At 43.8% G+C, this 17,779-nt stretch overlaps 2 protein-coding genes across 2 annotated transcripts; both read left to right on the top strand.

Annotated features, from left to right (window-relative positions):
• The first annotated feature begins 1,629 nt into the window (after positions 1-1,629).
• LOC143264618 (uncharacterized) lies at positions 1,630-10,369 on the top strand. The gene has a single exon (XM_076532736.1). It carries the CDS (start codon positions 4,975-4,977, stop codon positions 5,662-5,664), a length of 690 nt encoding a protein of 229 aa, XP_076388851.1. The 5' UTR covers positions 1,630-4,974; the 3' UTR covers positions 5,665-10,369.
• Positions 10,370-14,267: 3,898 nt separating this feature from the next.
• LOC100878320 (general transcription factor II-I repeat domain-containing protein 2A-like) lies at positions 14,268-16,142 on the top strand. Its single transcript, XM_076532850.1, has one exon. It carries the CDS (start codon positions 14,268-14,270, stop codon positions 16,140-16,142), a length of 1,875 nt encoding a protein of 624 aa, XP_076388965.1.
• The last annotated feature ends 1,637 nt before the right edge of the window (positions 16,143-17,779 follow it).

Here is a 17,779-nt window from a genome sequence, read left to right on the forward strand (position 1 = left end):
AGGCAGCTAACCTGGCAGGCAAGCTGCGAGAGGTCTTCCACGAGACGGATGTGAGGGTGGCCAACCCTACGAAGACGGCTGAAATTAGGCTGCTGAACCTCGACGACTCCATCGAGAGGGATGAAGTGGCGCAAGTCTTGGCGGAGCTGGGAGAATGCTCCGCCGAAGAGGTGAAAGTCGGCGAGATAAGAAGGGGACGCAACGCACTGGGGACCGTGTGGGTCCGTTGTCCCCTTACCGTCGCAAAGAAGGCGGAGGCAGCGGGACGCATACGCATAGGCTGGATTTCGGCCCGGGTCGAAGTACTCGCGACCCGGCCGATGCACTGCTACCGCTGCCTCCAAAGGGGGCACACGGCCCAACAATGCAGTGAGGAAGCGGACAGATCAGCAAGATGTTACGCATGCGGGGAGGGGGGGCACAAAGCTGCCAACTGCTCAAGCAATAAGCTCAAGTGCCCCCTCTGTAGTGATTTGGGGCGGCCTATCGCGCACCGCCTAGGGTCGGCGGGATGCGCATCACCGTTGAGGAGGAGAAGGGCGGCAGCACCAGCCAAAGCCGCAGAACCTGCAAGGGAAAAAGAAAAAGTTAGTGAGACACGGAGTGAGCAGCAAGCCACCAAGGACGCAGCTGAACAGCCAGCAAGCCAGGCAGAACAGAGCGCCATGAAGGTGGCAGATGAGATAGTTTAATGATGGGGCCATTGAGCCCCATTTTACAATGTAATGCGAACCACCCGGCGAGGGCCCAGGACCTTTTTCTGCACACCCTCGCCGTGTGGGACTGTTCGTTGGGGATCGTGGCAGAACCCTACCGCGTCCCGGACCAGCCTCACTGGTTCGCGGACGAGGAGGGCCGCGGCGCGTCAGTAGCAATAGTGCGAAGTGTCCCCCCCCCCCCCCCCCCCCCCCCGGTACCGAGATTGTAGCGGGAAGGGGAGCCGTCGCGGTTAGATGGGGGGATGTAGCGATGGTGGGCGTCTACGCACCACCCAGCTGGCCTCTCGCAGAATACGAGGAGTTGCTCGAGTTGGGTTGGGGAGTTAGCGTCCCGTTGCCCCACCCAGCGCGTTCTAGTCTTCGGGGACTTTATAATCGCCGGACTTTGTCCAGTGGTCTTTATTAACAGTTTTGCCGGTATGCCGGGTTCGGTCCGGGGGTACACTAACTTATCTTACTAACGCAACTTACTAACTAACGGTTAGGTACGCGGAGCGCGGAACGGAACGCGGAACGCACTTATTATCTATCGCTAACAATTATCGCTGGGGAAGGAGGAGAGTCGGGAAAAGGAGTTAGACCTTTTGCTGTTGGTTCGGGTCCAACGCTGCTTAACCCTTTCGCTTCGAGCGCCTATGGGTACGAGCGCCGCTTATAAGCGGCGCACACAATATGACCTGTGGGTACGAGCGCCGCTTATAAGCAGCGCGCACAATATGACTTGTGGGTACGAGTGTCGCTTAACAAAATTAAGCGTGCTTATACTATTAATCATTTCACATTAATATATTAACTTGTTTGCGCATCATAATTAATTCATAATTAAAGTATTGTAAATATAGTAAATATTGTAAAATACTGTAGCTTTGTAAGTTATAAATGTTTATAAGTTATAGAAGTTATAATTGTACGTTATAAATGTTTTCATATCAAAGATCTAAATTATACTCATTAAAGCAAAGATTGCTTTATTCAGCAAAATAGTCATTTAATAGTACTACACGTATTCACGGCGCGCGCTTCCGTTCAGTTACAGTACTTCGGCGGACTGGACAGCCGAAGCGAAAGGGTTAAAGCCCTGCGCCGCCCCCCAGGCAGGAGACCGTTGGTCCGAGAGCACGTTACTGGTGACCCTCGGCGGTCGGGATACCTCCATCTCGCGGCGTAGCCAGGCGTCGTAAGGTGCGGATACGGAGTCTGGTTTACGACCTGAGGACGATCGAATACACCTTGCCCCAGGCCGCCTTCCGTTGGAGGAAAGTAAAGGAATCACAATCAAAAAGCGTGGAGAGAGCCGCACGGTGACGATCGGTTGCTCTTACAAGCGGTTCGTCTGGTGCTCTCTGTCTGATCGGTCCGCGGTTCGGTCTTACATACGTCGCGGGTGCCGATTCTACCGCGAGAACCGCGGTCGCGGCTAAACGCCATCTATCGGTGAATGATTGTGATAGCGTTCGCGCCTGATGAGGCAACCGCCTACTAATGCGTCACAACTTTAACGCGAAGGCTCGCGAATGGGGGTCCCCGAGGACCGACGCGAGAGGCGCAAGGGCTGCCAGTCGCCACTCGCAAGGTGTTTTGCGGAAAGTGGAACGGCGGCTGGCGGTCAGGGTGGTGATGGGGTACCGCACGGTCTCCTATGAGTCGGCGATGGTCCTGGCTGGGGTAATTCCCTAGAAATATCCGGCGGAAATGGAGGCGACTGTCTATAGGTACAGAAGCTGGATCTCCCGCTGGAAGACGGAGTTGTCGACCAGCGGGGCCGTGGGGAAGCCCGCTGTCGGGACAGTCCTTCCGCGAATGGAGCAGTGGATGGACTGTGGCCACGGGCGGCTCTCGTTCCGGATCACGCAGGTGCTCACCGGGCATGGTTGCTTCGGGGAGTACCTGTGCCGGATCGGAAGGGAACGATCGCCGATGTGTCATGAGTGTGATGCGGGCCATTAGTCATGAGTGTGATACGCCCAGCACGTGATGAGCGGGTGCCCTGCCTTCGCTTGGCAGAGGCACTACATGGTATGCGAGTTGGAGTGTGACCCAGCATGTTTGAGTGATGTGATCGAGAAAATGTTGACGAGTGAAGAGGGATGGATGGCTGTCGCCTCCTTCTGCGAGACGGTGATCTCGCGGAAGGAGAGGGCAGAGCGTGAAAGGGAAAGACGCGGGGTGATTGGTAGAAGGAGTAGACGGAGAGGGAGAGGGCGACCCGCTTCACGGGCGCCCTCCTGAGGGTAGTGGGGCGGCGCGGCTTCTCCGCGTTGGCCGCACGGGGTGAATGGTGAGTGACTGAGTGTATGTGTGTGTGTTTGTGGTGCGTTTGTGTTATGTGAGTGTGTGTTAATATTTAAGTGGAGAGATGTGGTGGGCTGAGGATCGCGCCGCCCTCCCCGGCGTCGGTCCTCGTTCCCTTCTGTGACTATCGGCAGTTTTCGGTCCGGGGTGTCGGAGTTCCCGGGATTGACCGAGGCCGCCATGGCCGCAGGTGTCACGGGCGGGGGCCCGGGACACCATTGCACGCGGCCAGGTGTGTGGAGACGATGGCAGGCGTGGTGACATCGTCGGCTCCAACAGCTGGGGGTGGGTGGGCAATAGATTTACATGTGTGGAGGCTTCACCTCTCTACAAGATGGGTGACTCAAGTGGTCAACACCGAGGGGTTTTAGTGGGTACAAATCCCACACTTCCCCCGCTCCTCCCCCGGGGAGTGGGGGGGTCTTTTCGAAGATTTCCCTTCGTTAAAAAAAAAAAAAAAAAAGGGGGGTCTTGGGATGACAATAATATAAACTCATGTCCGTCATCGAGCTAAGGTTCGGTGGTAACCGATAGCTAAGGACCGCGACGAATTCTAAGAGTCGCGAATGTTATGGTTTGAGGTTGATGCCTTTTCCTTTGAGGATCACCGAAGGTGTTGTGCCTCGTGGCCGATGACCCAACGTCATGGTGCTGCGTGGCATGTGCACAGAGATTAGGGTATTCTAGTAGGTTTTGGTTTTTTTTATGATTTTAATTATACCGTGTCTGGTACCATTTTAATCAGAAAAACGAAACGAATACGATAATCAAAGTTTCATTCGCGAAAAACCAAAAATAAAGAATTTTGACTTTTGAATTTAAAAGACAGAACACGCAAGAGTCTTTCATGTTTGCCGAACCTCAGTCCCACTTTATCTTTTGTGCTGCTGTCTTTTTCTATGTTCGGCTCACTACAAAGAATGAAGTACTTATTCCATAAATGTTAGAATCGACACCGGCAGTTGTAACATTTACGGAGAGAATACTGTACTGCGCAAGTTTAGTCCCCACTCACCAGCGAATACGACGGTTCGCTTAGCAAGTGTAGCATTATTTCATTTCACCAGTTTGCTACTGTATGTTCATATGTGCATTTTGTATGTATAAACACGTTCATATTGACAACCGTATGACGTTTCACTACAACACGTAATGAGAAATACATGTTATTTTTAATTTATTGTTAAAATAATTCATATTTTATCGTAGAAAAAATGAATAAAAGGTAAAACTTTACAATTACTACGTCACCTCAAAAAAAATATTCGGGACATGTTTTCGATGTATTTTTGCCTCCTGAATACGAATATGATCATAAAAATCGGCGGTAAGGTATTAGTAAAAAGTTACAAAAATTGTTAAAAATTGACATTTTTTGCAAATATTTTATAAAATATTAGAAATGTCAAAAAAAAAAATAACTTCCTTGGACGGTTGGACATTGGGCTACGCTACCGACCGTGCCGCCCGACCCCCCTTGCCGCGGGGAATTTATCCTGGTTCAACTAGTTTTAATTATTTACTTCCTAATCGCAGAGTCCGCCCCTCGGAGCGGGGAAGGCGGTAGGGCGCGCGCTTTAGCTAAGTCTGAACTCTTAGTTCAGGCATTGTCTTGTCAAGTATTACGAGTTTACGACGTTTTCATATATTACCAAAGTTATTAGTTCTTACGCTGAGTTACAGGATGGCATTCTCTATGACCCATAGTAAATTTGTGCATAATACTTTTGACGAAAAGTGGTGTGTTGAATTTCTTATTCAGAATAAGATATTTGAAAGCAGCATCGATTGCCCCAAATGCGAGAATAAAATTATCCTCAATCGGTAAAGTCTAACATTCCGATGCCATAAACGAATCAATGTTGCAAAAAATAAGCGTAAAAGAAAATCACAAAATTGCAACTACTACCAATCTGTGAAGACAGGAACATGGTTTCAATTTTCAAATTTACCACTATCTACAATGTGTAAATTTATTGCGCATTTTTTGTGGATACCTGTGCCGAGGTATACGTATATATCAGAGGATTTATTACTATCTTCACGCATTGTTGTTGATTGGAGCAGTTTTTGCCACGAATTATGCGTTTATTGGTGCGAAAATTATTCCGAAAAAATAGGCGGACCGGATAAAATCGTTGAAATCGATGAGGCTAAATTTGGTAAGCGTAAATACAATCGGGGACGTTTAATCAAGGGTAAATGGGTATTTGGCGGTTATGAGAGAGGAAGTAAAAAAATCTTTATCATGCCAGTTGAAAATAGAACAGCTGATACGCTTCTAACATGTATTCAGCAGTGGATACTGCCAGGAACGAAAATAATGTCCGATAAATGGAAGGCCTATGATTGTTTAACGAATGCCGGATTTAATCATTTAACAGTTAATCATTCAATTCATTTTGTTGATCCCGACACAGGTGCGCATACGCAGAGCATTGAGCGAACATGGCGAGAAGTTCGCAGCAATGTTTCTAAGTATGGCACCAGAGAATCACATTTGATTTCATACCTGGCAGAGTATATGTTTAAATGTGCACATCCCCTTCAAGAACGCATTTACGAGTTCTTTAAAATAATGAAAGAATTCCAAAAAGATATGATTGCTGATAAAATTTTTAATGAAAATGCAGATGACGGTGCACCAGATTAAATAAAAATGCGAAACACACACACACGTACACACACACACGCACGCACGCACACACGCACACATGAACAGGTGATGGCAAGGGGAACCACCTGAACAAAGCACCCCGAAGAGATGTAAACTCGACCGTGCAACCTCCACGCGGTACATCTCGGGTAATGCTAATGCCGGCGGTATTGTTCCCTAGGTTCACGCCTTGCCTTAAGATTTCACAATATACGAGGTGTGACACAAAAGTAACGAGACTGGTCCAATAAATCATTGTACCTGTAGAATCAGTTCTCCGTGACATTATCATCTTCAAAGTAGTCCCCTTCAGCATTCACACACTTATGCATTCGACGCTGCCATTGCTGGTAACAATTCTGGAACGAGGTTTTTGAAAGGCCTTTCGGGAGATTCTCCGTTTTTGCCTGAACCTCTTCAACTGAGGTGAAATGGGTTCCCTTTAAGCAAAATTTAACTTTAGGAAATAAAAAAAAGTCGCATGGATCCAAATCAGGTGAATAAGGTGGATTCCCCATCACAGTAATATTTTTACTGGTCAGAAACTGCTTGACAGACAGTGCCGTGTGAGCGGGTCCATCGCTCCACAACTGTGGCCTTTTTTTCCTAATTTTTTCACTAAATCTTTTTAGTACTTCAATGTAATAGTGTTGGTTAACAGTCTGATCACTGGGAAACCACTTAATCATTACAATTCCATTAATGTCGGATTTTGATTTTGACATGCCTGCTTTTTTGGGTTTTGGGGATCCTGAAGATTTCCACTGCATCGACTGGCACTTACTTTGTGTCATCACATGTTACAACAAATTTCAACAAATTTTACAAGAAACTTGATGTTTATTCGCTGTTCGGTTTTTACGTTAGACATTTTTCTGGCAGAATGCAGTTGCACGTGTTCACTAAATAACGCAATACTTCCAAATGGTATGACCGATTCGATCGAAATTTGCAACATGGATAGAGGAGGTATGTGGGATGATGCCACAAAAACAATTGCTGCCAATTCCATTGTTTTTTCAAGTTACAGACCTAGTCTCGTTACTTTTGTGTCACACCTCGTATTATTTTTTCCATTCGGAAGGTAATTTTTGACACTTTCGTCGTTCATTTGCAGCCTTACAGTCAGAATTACAAAAAAAATGTATCAGGTCTTTCTTGTAGAGAATTTTCCATTCTACATTTTTTGTTGGAAACATTTTTTCATCAGATGAGAATTTTTCAAAATAAATGCAAAAAACTCTAAGAAATCACGATTTTCTGCTGTTTTTCCAAAATAGCAACTCAGATATGTCCGACCGCCGATTTTTATGATCATATTCGTATTCAGGAGGCAAAAATACATCAAAAACATGTCCCGAATATTTTTTTTGAGGTGACATAGTAATTGTAAAGTTTTACCGAATAAAATACCAAAGTGTTCGAGATGAATTATAGATTTATCTATTTTGAAAATAAACTGACGAGCGGTACAGTTGGGCTATCGTCGCCCCCTTCCCCGTGTTCCTCAGGTATCACGGGTGGACCGAGTAACTCATCGCCTGGGGGGTGCGGGGAAGCGAGGTCTTATTGTCTTTTGACAATAGGCGTTCAGTTCAACCGTGTCTCGCGACTCACGATAATCGGTTTAAGAGCGATCACTTTCTTTTTCCCCGAATTCTCTTCGGCTCTGCCTTCCGGCCTAATTCCGCCCTTTCCCGTGTATGTGTATTTTTTGTCTGACACAGATTACCGCGGTTAGGGTTATTTTAATCCCGGGAAGCGCGCATCAAAAAATAGTCGAATTACCGGTCAATGGGTTCAACCCGATAAGTTACGGGAAATCCAAGACACAAAGAAAAGAAAAATTAATGAGGAAAACCGCGAATTTAATGAAAAGTAGACATTTGATTATTTCTTTATTAATAATTATAATAAAGCACTATGCTTAATTTGCAAAGAATCTATAAGCGTATTCAAAGAATTTAATTTGAGTCGCAACTACGACACGAAACACAAAAGGGAATATGATAAATTTGAATCTCAATTCAGACAAAATAAAATTGATTCTTTACAAAAATCCTTAGAAGCACAACAAAACGTTTTTAAAAAATGTAAGGAACAAAGTTCAGCATTGGTCAAAACGTCCTTACATATTTCGAAATTAATTGCTAAACATAACAAACCATTTACGGATGAAGAGTTCATTAAAAAATGTATTTTGACTCCTGTTAACGAAATTTGTCCAGAAAAAATTTAAAAATTTGAAGATATTAGTTTGTCTGCACGTACAGTAGTTCGACGTATTGAAAATATATCAACTAATATGTTTAATAAATTAAAAGAAAATTCTTCACAATTTGAGTATTTTTCACTAGTACTTGATAAAATAGACTGTAAAATAAATAATCGGATAAAATACCTGTGACGCTTACAATAATTGTTCAGAAATAAATGAACGGCATATGAAGAGGTATAAAATCGCTAAAATAATGTAAAAGATTGTAAAAATAATGATATTTTTAATAAAAATGATGATTGCCCCTCTTCATAGGAGGTGATGTTAAATTATATATCTAATAAACATTGCAACAAACAACAAATTCCAAAAACACATATCCTCTATTTTTGTCCATAGTTTACGTACACGAAGTTGCAAAAAAATAGATCAACATTTAGTGCAAAAATTTAAACAAAAATGATGAATTTTTTAAATATTATTTAAACAAATAAAGTTTCTTGAAATTTTTTTACGCACAAAAATTTCCTATCTAAAGACGAACAATTTACAAAAAAAAGAATTCAATTATCTTCTTTAGTTCCGGAGATATTCCCAAAAACATGGTTTCAACCCCCAACTTCGAGGGCTATTTTCACCCCTTCAATGTGAACGATTGCCGATAAAAAAAAATACGTGTCAAATATTTTTTTGAGAACTATCTTTCACATAAGTTTCATTAAAATCGGTGTGTCGCGGTTCGATATGTTTCCTTGTAAGATTCAATCTCGATATTTTTGAAGCTTCATTCAAAGATCGTTCTGAAAACTCTATGCATCGGGCGTCGACTTGTAGGCAAAAATTGTAACAATTTTCTCCGACAGACATATCCAAGACTTTTATTAGTTTCATTATAGTGAATAGTCCATCTTTGAATATGCAAACAGATATTTTTTCGACGGATTCATAAGTCAACGGTGTTGACTAAGCCATAATAATGTGACGTGGTATTTTATACCCGTCACAAGGAGCCTCCTCGGGAGACCGGACGGGTCATAGGTCGCAGTCAAATACCGTCTAGAGAGAGAACGAAGCGCGTATAATATCGTAAGAACAAATTCTGCCGCTATACTATTTTATATGTACCGCCGGAGAATGACGTCACGGTCAACGAAGGAGCGACGTACGTCGAGGGAAAACGTCGCTGCTCTGCCGCTACCCCGCGCGGACCCTCCGCTAGACGAAGAGAGGCAGCGGAGTAAGAGGAGTGATTCCAGCGAGAAACCGACGTACGCCGAAGGAAAGTGCCGATTCCCTGCCGCTTCCCCACTCCGGCCCTACGATAGAAGAAGAGAGGCTGCGGAGACGGAAGAAGCCCTGCCGAAGAAGACTTCGATAGAATTCGGAAACTCCGGCAGAGGGTGGGGGTAGGCTACGAGGTGTCCTAATACCGGCGCAAGGGCTCGCGGATCCTTATTCTGTATCCGGCATCTGCCTGAGTTTTCCGCATATAAATAGTAGTAGCGTTCCGTAAGAAAGAAAAAGAACCAGTTATCGCCTTTCGAGCTGCCGCCACGTGTTTGGGACACCTTGGTAAGCCCCCTCAATTACCGCCATATATTTGTAAAGAGCGCGAAATCGAGATCGTCATATCGTGGGTTGTAGACCACCTGGCTTGCCATTCACGGGCAGGTTCTGCAAAGTGTGACCGGAGTGGCTTTGTATCGTAGGGAAATTAGTTTAAGTTAGAAGGGTAAAAAAACCCGGGGGCCCCTGTCCGGGACGGTCGCGGATCCCGACGTCCGGACTTTTTCGTGTCGTCGAGAGATCGAGAAGCGATCTCTCGAATCGCCACTCGGCCGGATCACCGAACCTGTACCGGGGAATGGTACAGCGTAAGCTACAATTAAAGTATCGTCTCGAGTAGGCCTTTGACAATATTGTACCCTCCCACGTCTCGATTTCGCGAACTCTTGGTACGGGAGTAGAACGTAAAGTGCATGTTTGTCGTACCGGACATTTCGTGTTTGTCGCGTAACTTCTCGCTTTCTCTCTCTAGACGGTCGCCGATACAGAATCGTTCCGCGTGTAGAATTAAATCGCGTCTCGTATAAAACTAAGTGCGTTAGATTCCGTTGCGTTTAGTATAATTGCGTTACGTCGCGTCTCGTCGCGTCCCGTCGCGTCTCGTCGCGTCCCGTCGCGTCTCGTCGCGTTTCGCCGCGTTGCGTTCCGTTAGAATAATTGCGTCGCGTTTGGTTAAGTATTTGCGTTGCGTTTCCGTTAAATTAGTTGCGTCGCGTACCGTTCCGGGAATCGAGGAAATATCAAAGATTGTATTCCGCTTAGGAACTTGCATATTTCGCTTCCGTGGTTAAAATCTCGCGGAGATCGTATCTCGGCCTTCCGCCGAGAACGTTACGGTTAAATCAAATTCCGATACTGGATCACACTGTACGCCTAGGTTACTTAGATATTAAATAAAACACCGCTGTTAACAAATACCGCTAACTTGAGGTTTCTCGCGAATTATCCCGAATCACGTACTCTCGTCCGCCTCCGCGTCTAGCTCCTTTACCCTTAAAGAATCCCGCCACTCTACCATTGCGTTCGGATACTGAGCTACCGAGCCGTTCCGCCGCCGATTCGAATCTTCCGCGTTTTCCGAGATCGACATAAACGATTTCCCCATCTTCCCGCTATAGAGTCTCGTTTCGCGTCTAAGTTCTTTATCGCGACGCTGAGAAGCGTCTGGCGCCCAATTATCAAATAAAATAAAGCGATATCGAACGGGTTCGGATCGGGCGCCGAAGTGCTACGCGCTCGCGAATCCGCGGAGGCGCCGCGGCGGTCATCGTCGCGGGCACGGTCAAGAGGGGCCGATCGAGAATTCGCGAGCGAAGCGGGGTCGCGGGCCGTTACCGAGCTAGCCGCGAAATACCGTGTAGCAATAAATACTCAACTAATCAGTGAGTTTTCCTGACAAATTTCACTTTCCTTCAAGAAACTTTGTCTATTTTTTCAAATTGAGGGTCATTGTTTATTAACCTAGCTGAATCAGTCCCTTTGCCTTTACCCAGGTACCGTTCTCAACGCTGATTATTGCGCGCGTAGCCGCAAATTACGCTGAGCGAATCAAAGAGTGGTTGCTTTCCACTTAAAAAAATTCATGTTTCCGACCTGCCCCCCACTTAAAACTTTTTTCTCATATTCTATACATAATAAAGCATCATTTAAGCAAAAAAAAAGAATCGATTTTTTCAAAATTCTAGAGTGGCGTTACCCCTTAAGTGCGTTTGATTTCGTTGCGTCTAGTATAATTGCGTTCCGTTACGCTGCCGTGCGGTTTGCCGCGTTTCGTCGTGTTCCGTTTGAGTAGTTGCGTTGCGTTTTAGTTAATTTCGTTGCGTCGCGTACCGTTCCGAGAATAGATAATTGAATCAAAGACTGTATCCAACTTAGGAATTGGCATCTACCGTTTTCAGGATTAAAATCTCGCAGATATTGTATCTCGGCCTTCCGCCGAGTATAATACGTCTCAATTAGATTATCGGTACGCTCGGTCACGCTGTACTTCCCTTAGGTTAATTAGATTTCAATAAACATCGTTGTTCCTAACAAATTCCGCTTAATTGAGGTCCCTCATCGATCATCCTGGATTAATCTCTCTCGCCTGCCTCCGCGTCTGGCTCTTTTACCCTTGAAGAATCCCGCCACTCTACCAATCCGTTCGGTTATCTGAGCTACCGAGCTGTTCCGCTGCCGATTCAAGTCTCCCGCGTTTTTCCGAGATTGATATAATCGGTTTTACCGTCGTACTACAGTAGAATTTCGTTTCGCGTTAAAGTTCGGTATCGTAACGCTGAGAAGCGTCTGGTGGCCAAGTACAAAGGAAATTAAAAGCGATATTGAACGGGTTCGAATCGGGCGTCAAAGTGCTACTCGTCCGCGAATCCGCGGAGGTGACCTGGCAGTCGTAGTTGCGTGCGGGCTCGGAAAGTGCCGTTAGAGTATTCTTGCCGCGAAATACCGTGTAGCACTGCATCACGACGTGTCCAACACGTACGTGCATGCTTCTATCTCTGATGGAGGTCTTAGTTTGTTTCCTTGCGTTGGACTGTATCTTACTTAAGACTTAAGCGGGTTCTGTCCCTAGCTCGTGGTGATTGGGGGCCCGACTTAACACCTGGCTCTTATGAGCATTATGAAATTCTCCACTGTCATCGGGGACTAAAACCTACAAATTATGCAACACTGGAAATAACACAAGATATCAAGAAATTCTGGGTCGCGAGGTTACATAGCTCGGTAGATGGAACGGCGCTCGCTTCTTTATCACCCACCCTCTTGCAGCATAGATTGGTCGCGTTGTGAAATCGTTCCCCTTCTGATAGGGACTATTTAAACGTATGTCGTCTGCGGATCAATGCTCTACTTTCGAAATCTAGAACATCGAGAGGTCGCGGATACGACCGCAGCTGTCGTGCTGGTTGCGTTAGAGTGGAGACAACCAATCACATACTACTCGTACAAGCATATCATAGGACGTACTCCGATCGGAGGTGAAGTAGTGAATTTACAAATAACAAACAAGTGAATAAGAGCAGCGGCTCTTCCACGCCAACTTCTGTAACTAAAAGTGAATAAACCAATACCAACAAATAACAAACGAAATTTCGGTAATGGCAACCTCCACGCGACGCGAGCGAAAGTATGGGGTGCAAAGCTATGAGAAGTCGAAACCGAGAAAGCGAGTGTTCGGGTCGATCGTGGAATAAAATAAATAAAATAAAAGTAAAACAAAGGAGCAAGAAATATGATCAAACTCTTAATCCTCTTAAATTTAATGTAGACGATGTTGTCTACTTGCTTAAAGAGCCTAGAACTTCAAAGTTTGATTGCGATTGGTCAGGCCTTTAAAGGATAAATAGGATGTTTAACGATTTAACAGTGGAATTAGAATTAGGAAGGAATAAATTTAAAATAATGCATACTAATAAGCTTAAATTAGCGCATATTAGGTTAGATGATTCTGCTGAGAGTGATTAAAAATCAAGTTAATACAGTATTGATTCGTAATAAGCAACTCGCTCGGGTCTGGCGAGTCGCTTGTTACGAATCAGGTATATTTTCGGCTTGCCTTTGTTCCCGAGCGCGACGACGGTAGCGGTAAACTATAAAGTAATCGGTCGAGCAGCGATGTTATTCATTAGACAAGGACAGAACGTAGCATGCTTTCTCTTTTTAATAGTAGTAAAATTTCGTGAATGGAATAATATACCAGATTCGTAACAAGCAACTGCCCAAACCCGAGTGAGTGGCTTATTACGAATCAATGTAGAATTAAATGAATGAACGACAGAATCGCTATGCATCAGAGAGAGAAAAAAATATATATGTTCTGTCCTCTTTCCACTAAACTGTTCGGTCGTCCGTGAAAATTTATGACTTCTTTGGTTTCACGGACCACTCACTCTTTCTCGGATCTCTTACTCAGCGGCCGACTTCAAACAAAGAAGAGGGGATAGAAATTTGCTTGTTACGAATCACAAAACTGTTGCCTGTTACGAATCAATACTGTATTGTGACGTGGTATTTTATACCCGTCACAAGGAACCTCCTCGAGAGACCGGACAGTCATTGCATTAGGGGCAAATACCGTCTAGAGCAGGGATACGCAATTGGCGGCCCGCGAGGCTCTTCAATCCGGCCCGCGACGTCCAAATTTGACTCGCAGAAAAAAATGAAAACTAAACTAAATTAAACTGAATCCTGAGATTCCGAATACAGAAAAGAGAAAACACACATATCACTTCTAGTGAAGAGGATGAGCCCCCTGACGACTAGCTGCATAGAGCACTTTGCGGCCGCCAAGGTTGCTAATTTGCAGACGGACCAGCCTGTCGGCGGCGCGGTGGGAGTAGTGGTGGGAGGTGTCGGTCGAGCGGCAGCAGGCAGGCAGGCAGTAGGCAGCCAGCGCGACACCCCCCACCACTATCCCCACCGCACCGCCGATGACTGCATGCGTCTGCGAGTGTTTGGCAATCTTGCTCTGCACAGCTAGCCGTCAAGCGACTTATCTTTACCACTGTCCTCACCACTATTGACGCCGTATTATTCTGTCCACAATCTGGTATCTTTGACTGCTGCCTTTGTTGCCGAGCCATTGAGTCGGCATATGTTTCTGCACTTTAGTTGCAATATCTGGCCTTTATAAATCATTTTTTATTGATAACTAACGTTTCGAGAGAAAATTATTTTCGGTGAAAAAAGGACGTATATATTAAAAATAGTATTAATACTCTTTCAAATTCTCATTTTATAAAAAATCTTTCCGTCTTGCGAGTTGATCTTTTATTTGAAATTCTATCTAGAGTTGATATTTTGTTTCGTCTTTTTTACAATGTCCGAGCCAAAGCGACGAAAAGTCGATTTTGAAAACAGGATATTTCAAGCAAAATGGACTGAAGATTTTTTCTTTATTCTTCCACCTCATAAAAATGCGAAACCAACGTGTCTAATTTGCAACGAAACAGTTGCTGCGTGTAAAGCAGCAAATATAAGTCGTTATTATGAGACTAAACATTTGAAAAAATATGACAAAGATTTTCCAAAGGGTTCTTCACTGAGAATTGAAAAAATTAATATCCTTCGTTCATCATTTGAGCATTCTCAAATAATAATGAAACGCTCAACGTCTGACCAGGAAAAATGCACTGAAGCATCTTTGCGTGTTGCATGGATTTTGGCTAAACATATGGTGGCATTTTCATATTCTGAGGTAGTTAAAGAATGCTTGATACAAGTCTCAAATGCAGTTTTCAATAATAAAAAAGAAATTACTGAAATGTTTAACAAAATTCCATTATCTCGTGATTCTGCGATTCGTAAGACCGAAATTTGCGCAAAATCAGTTCATGAGAGTATATTGGCTGATCTTACTAAAACACAGTTTTTCTCACTTGCGATTGACGAATCTACAGACATATCTGATGTAGCACAAATGGCTGTGTTTGTTCGTTATATTCTTAATAATAATTATAAAGAGGAACTCTTAACATTGTTGCCACTGCATGATCGTACAACTGGTCAAATATTATTTGAATGTTTTCAGGAATTTATGAATAATAATAACCTCTCATACCAAAAAATTCTTTCGGTAGATACTGATGGTGCACCAGCAATGATTGGGAAAACAAATGGTTTTGTAACACTTTTGAAGCAAATAAATTCTAAAGTCATTTCATTACACTGCATAATTCACCAATCAGTTCTTTGTGCAAAGCTTTCAAATGATTTAAAAAATGTCATGAATACAGTAATGAAAATTATCAATTACTTAAAATCTCACTCAGCATTACAACATCGCTTACTCCGAGCTTTTCTCGAAGAATGTAATTCTGAATACACAGATCTTCTTTTGCATAACGATGTTCGCTGGTTGAGCAAGGGAAATGTACTCAAAAGATTAATAACTTTGCTAAGTGAAATTTCAGATTTTCTCAAAAGTAGAAATACAAAAATGGCTACCGAATATTATGAATTTCTTTGCAATGCAAATAATACTGCTAAATTATGCTTTTTGTGTGATATGTTCTCACATATTAATGACCTGAATTTAGCTTTGCAAGGAAAGGGAAAACTGATTTGTGATATATGGGAAAAAATTAAAGCTTTCCAAAGAAAGTTAAAACTATTTGAAAATGATTTGAATTCTAGAGAGCTGATACATTTTCCGTTATTAAAAGCACATTTTGAAAGCAATGAAAAAATTCCACAATTTAAGGAATACGAGCGCTTTTTGAAAGATATGCAAACTGAATTTGCTTCCCGATTTACAGATTTTGGACAGATTGACGACTTATTAAAAGCAATGCAAAGCCCATTCAGTCTTGAAACAAATGGTAATTGGGTTAATGCAGCAGTGCAACTGTTTACTCTCGAAAAAGCTAAACTGCAACTTGAAATTATTGAATTTCAAGAGAGTAATGTGCTGCGAGAGAAATTTGCCGAAACAGATATTACACAATTTTGGATAGACACACTCCCTGAACAATCTTATCCAAATCTAAAACAAATGGGTACTTTGTTATGTACAATGTTTGGATCCACATATGTTTGTGAAGCAGCATTTTCAAAGATGAACATAATAAAAAATAAATATCGAAATCGAATCACAGATAACCATTTACGCGACTGCATGTTAGTGGCCAATACCACTTACGAACCGAATTTCACAAAACTAAGCCAAGACGGAAAAGCTCACTTTTCACATTAATATTAAAATACATATTAAAAAAAAATAAAAAATAAAAAACAAAAAAATTAAAAAAATAAAAAAAAAAACAAAAAAAATTAAAATTAAAAAAAAAAACAAAAAAAATAAAAAAAAATGGGAATCGATTTTGTCTCACCTCCACGTGGTGATTCCTGGATAATTCAAAGAAGACAAAAATATAGGTTATAAATTCTTAATTTTACTGTTGTGGCCCGCGATATAACATTCAAATTTTACATTTGGCCCGTCGAAAAATCTAGTTGCGTATCCCTGGTCTAGAGAGAGAACAAAGCGCACATAGTATCGTACGATCGGAATCTGTCGCCGCTTTATTTTGTATGTATCATCGGGTAACGACGTCATCACCAGCGAAGGAACAACGTACACCGAGGGAACGCATCGTTACCTTGCCGCTACACCGCTCGGATCCGGCAATAGATCAAGAGAGGCAGCGGAGTAAGGGGAGGAAGGCCTGCGAGAGAGCGACGTACGCCTAAGGAAGGTTCCGCTACCCTGCCGCTTCCCCGCTGCGGACCTACGATAGCGGAAGAGAGGTCGCGGAGCAGGAGGAAGTCCTGCCGAAGATGCCTTCGCGAGAAGACGGAGACTTCGGCCTAGGGTGCGGGTGATCACGAGGTGTCCGAAGACCGGCATAACGGCACGCGGTTTAGCATTCTGTATTCGGCATTTGCCCTGTTGTCCTCTTTTTCCGTTATAATCTGAGCTTTCAAATAAGATCTACCGCTGCAGCCCAAAGAACAACTGCCGTATCGGACATCTCGGTAAGCCCCTCACCTTATATCGTTGTAAAGAATTCGAAATCGAGAATAACGTACCGTGGGTTGTCGATCACCGGGCGTGCCAATCACCGGTCGGTTCTGCAAAATGTGGCCGGAGTAAGTAATTCGGTTAAGTAATTGGGGAAATTCCGGAAGTATCGTAAAATAGGAAAATCGCTTCTCGATCTTCCTAAAAGCTACCCTCGGCAGGTCACTGAATCGAACCTGGGAGATTGGCACCGCGTAAACCACAATTTAGTCTCGCGAAAGCCGTTACCAATATTGTGCCCACCCATGTCTCGATTTCAAATTCTCATTGTCGCGGGAGCAGATCGAAAAGTGCATGTTTTGTCGTATCGGACATTTCGTGGTTTGTCGCGCTAGTTCTCGCCTTCTCTCTCTAGACGGTCGTCGATACAGAATCGATTCGTGCGTCAGAATAAGTCGCGCCGCGTTTAGTTAATTGCGTTAGATTCCGTGCGTTTAAAATATTTGCGTTTCGTCGCGTTATATTGCGTTAGGATAATTACGTCGCGTATCATTTCGAAAATCGACGACTGTATCGCGCTTAGGAATTGGCATTTCCCGTTCACGGGACTAGAATCTCGGACATCGGTCATTTGCTAAGTGTTAACGCACGAGTTGGCTGTCGGGATACGACATCATACTGTTCATCGCTTAGATTAATTAGGTTTAAATAAACAGTGCTGCTTTTAACAAATACTGCTGAGTCAAGATCTCTTACGAATTATCCCGGGAAATTCTCTCAAATCCGCCTCCGCGTCTAGCCCTCTTACCCTGTAAGAACCCCGCCACTCTACCATTGCGTACGGATACTGAACTACCGAGCCGTTCCGC

The sequence above is a fragment of the Megachile rotundata genome, chromosome 6 (assembly GCF_050947335.1).
Source record: "Megachile rotundata isolate GNS110a chromosome 6, iyMegRotu1, whole genome shotgun sequence".
NCBI lineage: Eukaryota > Metazoa > Arthropoda > Insecta > Hymenoptera > Megachilidae > Megachile > Megachile rotundata.